This window comes from Nannochloropsis gaditana (assembly GCF_000240725.1).
Source record: "Nannochloropsis gaditana CCMP526 unplaced genomic scaffold scaffold035, whole genome shotgun sequence".
Taxonomy (NCBI): Eukaryota; class Eustigmatophyceae; order Eustigmatales; family Monodopsidaceae; genus Microchloropsis; species Microchloropsis gaditana.
The window spans coordinates 2,447-7,788 of record NW_005803918.1 but is presented as its reverse complement, the minus strand read 5'-3'; the positions used below and the strand labels follow the sequence as shown (position 1 = coordinate 7,788).

Genomic DNA, 5,342 nt, shown 5'->3' with positions numbered 1-5,342 from the left:
AAAAACATATATGTGGAGAAGGAACTCCTCCTCATCCTCCTCCTCCTCCTCCTCCCCCTCCTCCTCCCCCTCCTCTTCTCCCTCCTCTTCCTCCTCCTCTTCCTTATCCAAGCGGACCCATTCCCCCATCGAGGACGCCGGCAAGCCCGGAGAGGCCAAGGCAGGGGTCTCCATGGCCTGATTCCTTGTTCTCCTCCACCGCTTTGGCTTCACCTCTGCCATTCTGCCGGGAGTATCGACAACGGAGAATGTCCCGTCGAGCTGCGTGCGTGTGATCAAGTCGGAGCCAATAGTAGCAGCACCTACGGAGGTTCTGGCAACGGCAGTGCTATCCCCACCGGCTGCCACACTAGGGCTGCGAGAGGAAGAGGAAAGCGACGTGGCGTCTACCGTAGTGGTTGTGCGTGTCAGATCTACGGAAATGGTGCTTTGTCCTTCGTCAGCTACTCGGAGATCGCCTTCTCCACCATCCATGGGGACGTTAGGGCCTCCGACGGGACACGGTGCCGACCCTGCGAAAAGAGATGCCGGCATGCTCTCTTTTGCCACGTCAAAATGACCAGTGCACGTCAGCAAGCTTGTTGTGATGGTAGAAAACGACTGTTTTCTACCCGAAAAGATTTCTGTCACCGAGTGGTCTGTTAATTTTATAGAGGATATGGAGCACTTTGATTAGGAAGGTAACGACCGCAGTAAAAATAGCTTTTGACACAAATTAGAGCCCAACAGGAAAAGCGCGCAAGCCTTTGAATGAATGTTGGCTATAACAACCGCCAATTATACTGAAATGCACGTTGCAGCTTTAATTCAACTTCCTGAACAGGTCTGTTCAACTTCACGCCTAGCACGGTTCTGACATACCACAGTAGGGAAAATATCCGCTTGTGAGAAGGTTGATCAGAAAGTTAGCTTCCACCCAACCTAGCCCAATGGCTGCACAACAACGCCATGCGCAATTTTAAAAAAGTGCCTGGACTGGTGAGGGGATGCAGAACCTCTCCGTTTTCCGATGTTTAAGATCAATGTGTGCGTATGTTCTTATGTCGAGGCCAAGGTGCACGGGGATGGTGTTTGTCGGGAACATGCGGGAAAATGGGCCAACCTCAAGCCTTAAAGAGGATCGTGCTTTGGTACCGAGAATTCTATGGATATATAGAACATGAAGTACGTCGTGCATAATGCATGAAGGCTCTCCTTATCATCCAGCTAGAAGTGTGCGATTCAACATTTTCGGTAGCTGAAGTCGTTGCTCTGAGGCCCTTTCTGCCGATGACCAAGGTAATCACAGATTAAAAAAATAGGCCAGTGATTAAAGGTTTTTTAAAATAAGACCATATTTAAGCATTTGAGTATGAGACAGCGTAAAAGCATGTCGACTTGCATTTATTCTCTTGAATTTTTTGCCGTACGCGTTTACTCTGGAAACGTCGGACCATAACATTTAAATTGTTCTCTAATTCAAAGGACACCGCACAGGAAACATTACGCTTTGAAAACAATACATAACGTAAGCGGCAATGAGATTTGCTGTATATTTCGAATAGTTAAAGTCACAAAAATTATACGAAGTGGGGAGAAAGTTGGTCGTCGATACTGCTTCCGATACTTTCAATGCGAAACTGTGTTCAAATCAATGTGAGTGTCACTCTCTACCAATTTGTGCTCGCACTATCACCTCATTTTGCGTACAGCATATGTCTGATACACATTTCATCGACTCGCTTTCTTATCTATTGTTTCAAGAGAGGAGAATTCAGACTTAAAATGGTGAGAATTTTCAACAACATTGCAGGAGGAGAATCAGAAATGCCACGCTCACCATTCTAATGAAATGCAAATACATCCTTAGTCCTTCCGCCTATTCTGCCTGTCTCGCCACTCAAACCAAAGCATACTTGCGCAGCAGGCTTTGTAGAGAACCCGTCGCCCGTTCTCGAGCGAGAAACTTAGTCAGGGTCTCAGCCAGACCGCTATTTTCGTGCACAGGAAAGCAGAACACTTCGCCCTGCGGTGTCGGTCGTAACTCCGGTAAGATTTCCCAGGACTCCATTATGGCCAATTCCTTCGGATGCTCCTGCACAATGGCCCGCCCAACGGCGGAGCCCCTCATTAATCCTTGGATTTCTCCCCGCAACAATGCGCGAATATCCGCCGCGTCGTCCACGGATTCTTCAAGTTGATGTTGTTTCCCCAAGGCACACAGGCGTCTTTTGGCGTCCTTGAAGCCTGTCGACCCGGGCACGCCGCGAACGACTCCTTCCATAGCTTGAGGGAAGCCCATCCCAGGCCTTGGAGGGCGTCGACGGTGATAAATCACCGTGCGGCTTACTTTGTAGTATGCCTCACTCCACGCTAGACCTGGATGAGTACGATTGGGGGCGACAGTGATACCTCCAATGCACACGTCGGCTTTTTGTTTCACGGGGTAGGTCCATAAGTTGTCGAAGTCTTGCACAGCGATGATCTCCGGCTCTAACCCGTATTCTTTACAAAACCGGAGGAGAAGTTCGACTTCCAATCCAGCAAAGTGTCCTTGTGTAGAGTCTGGATTATATTCATCTAGTTTCGCCTCAGATATGGTACCTGCAGGGCTCGGATGCCGGTCTCCCATGTTTTGAGATGTATCATAGCATATAGGGTAGAAATTCGGGAAGGCCGCTATTTTGAGTTTGCCCGGGGCCAGAAGCTTTAACATTCTCTTTGTTCTTTGCTGGATGTCCCGCCTTGGTGGTGTCGTTGCTTGAATGTTGGAGATGTCTTGAAGACGGAATTCGGTTGCCATGTTTGCTGTTATAAGCGCTGATCTGTTGAAAAAAGCTAGTATATATTAGTAAACATACTCTCATAGGTGACATGTTTACTTCTTCTCATAAAGCTCAGTACATAGGTACAATTTACATATTCTCTCACAATTTATATGCTGATAATAAGTCGGGTTACTTCGATCAACCCCGATATCGTGATGCTTATTGAGGGACAAGGCTTGGGGAGGGGAGGGATAACCCAAAAAAGCTATTCAAAGCCCACGTCTGTAAGCTCTGTGTGTGCCTTCATGTTGAGTTATAAGATAGACATATGTATGATAAGACGAATCAAAAATCATCATTGAAGAAGAGCATCAATCATGTGCGGGGCACATACAGCATTTTTTGTCTCAATGACGCCTGACATCTTTCTTTGCTAAAAATATTTAGAGGCGCAATTTCGGGTGCAAACAGGAGGAGCCAGTAGAGTGCAAGCATAATGTATAGTTTGAGTTGATCACACAAGGTATGTTTGGTATGAGTGCCTCACAGAATAAGGGAACGTTCTGATTGATAAGCAGTCGGAATTTTACCGTGTGATTATCACGCTGGTATGACCCATCCGCCGGCGAGTCATGTCAGCTTTTCGTGGGAAACCCAGTATAGTAAATTGAAACGATTTCAGCGTAACGTAGAACAATAGCTTGATTTAACAAAGAGTGCTTCGACTCTCTCAAAAATTCTGGTAGAAAATTCCAAAGGTGGCCATTCAGCCTTCCTAATTTTACTGAAAGCTCCAGGGGCGTAAGGTTGGAGTTTGTTTTTTTTTAAATTTTGAAAAGTTCAACCAGAAAATCAGACTTGGGTCTTCTATCAGAACAAGTTGCCCCGCTTCGCAAACGTACTTCTTTGGGTAGTGTTTTCAACCCTGTGGGCATGTATGATGAATGACATACAGAAGTTCAGACATCATTAACTATTCGTACAGAAGATTCCAATGTGAGTATCTTGAAGGAAGCTCCACACACTTCTTTCTGATGTTGCGACGGTACAATGGGCACATACGAGCATGAAAAGAACAAAAAAATTAGCAGGGTGCCTGATGTTGTTGAAATTTTCATCTTTCTACATAGTGGAGATACTTTCAAGTCACCATAACAAAGAGACGAGACGGACTGATGGTGTGCGTGCTTTCAGTGTGTCACAATGCTCCACTCCATTACTCCATGCAATTAAAACCCATTTCACACCCCATTTCCACCATTGGTCGAGGCCACATCCTTTACGAAAGCTCGATTGGAGGGCTCCAAAAACGACCCCCCAGTATCCGAATGGATCGTCTCGATCCTACCGGCTTGCCAGCCCACCACCGAAAAAACATATATGTGGAGAAGGAACAAGTACGCCAGGAGGGAGAGCCGCACCCAAGGAAACGTCCGAAGGTAATGCATGGAGGCAAGAAAAACTTTGTCCACGCCATCCGCAACGTCAGCGGCTGCGGGGTATGGTCTAAGGAAGGGGAGGCGTGAGAGGGGCTTGAGAGGGGCCAAAGCGACTCGGCGTCCGGCTGCGGCCGGAGGAAGGAGGGAGAACGAAGACGAGGACGAGGAAGACGGGTACGGCTTGTGAATCGCATTCACATGGCCCCGGCTCCGTACTGCACCGGGGCCTACATCATCTGGGGTCCAAGGGAACAAAGTAGAAAGCCGGGAAAGATTGGGTTGAGGTCCCCTATATCCCAATTGTCCCCTCACGGCCTCAGTCACTTCGCTTTCATCCCTCCCCTCCGTCTGCACGCCTGTACCCGCGTCCTCCACCTGCAGGCCCTTCTTCCTTACCTGCAGGACTCTCCACGTCATAATCCGCCGCCGCCAGTTGGGATTCCAGGGCTTTTACCCGCGCTTCCGAAGCCTTGAATCGGGCCTCTGCGGCGTAGACGTTGGAGAGAGCTGCGTCCAAAGCCTCCTGTTTCCTCACAAGTTGCTCCGAGAGCTGCCATGGGAAGAGAGAAAGGAGATTTCCATAAGAAAGGGCGGCCTTCCTAGGGTGGGGGCGCGGCGTTGAGTCGTGGAAAAACCGCCGGAGGGAGAAACAAAACACGGCACCGGGACTCGATGGCCGCGTCGAAAGAGATCATCTCCATCCCATCGGGTGGCGGGGTGGAGGCTTTTCCTCTCTTTGCCCCCGCGCGCTCTGGTCCTGGCACTGGGGTGCCCCACCCTCTGCCTCATTCCTGCGAATTTCCAAGGGCCCATCACGTGTTCTCGTCGCGTTCTCTCCCTCCTTCTCCCCCGTCCTCTCCGTGGCATAGTTCACACAAGGTGCCCAACCCCGCCGCGCCCCATCTGCCGCTGCCACACATGGCCTGCGCTAGGAGACCCCCCCGCCCCTTGGCTCATTCTGCACCCCCGACAACGTACCGCCTGGACCCGAACCTCCATCTCCTCCCTCACACGGCCCCCCTGTGCCCCTCCTTGGGCACCGGCCCTCTCCAGCTCCTCCCGCTTTTGCCTCTCCTCCGCCAGTGCCTGTGCCAGGCCTTCCCGTTCCCGCACACCTTTCTGCCAACGGCTCTCCTGCGCTTCCTTTTCCTCCCGC

The 5,342-nt window shown here is 50.0% G+C and overlaps 1 protein-coding gene across 1 annotated transcript; it reads right to left on the bottom strand.

The window, feature by feature from the left end:
- Positions 1–4,380: 4,380 nt before the first annotated feature.
- On the bottom strand, positions 4,381–5,185 carry NGA_0319300 (uncharacterized protein; the record flags this gene model as incomplete). Its single annotated transcript, XM_005856122.1, has 3 exons — positions 4,381–4,394; positions 4,583–4,736; positions 5,165–5,185. 3 exons carry the CDS (start codon positions 5,183–5,185, stop codon positions 4,381–4,383), a joined length of 189 nt encoding a protein of 62 aa, XP_005856184.1.
- Between the last annotated feature and the right edge of the window lie 157 nt (positions 5,186–5,342).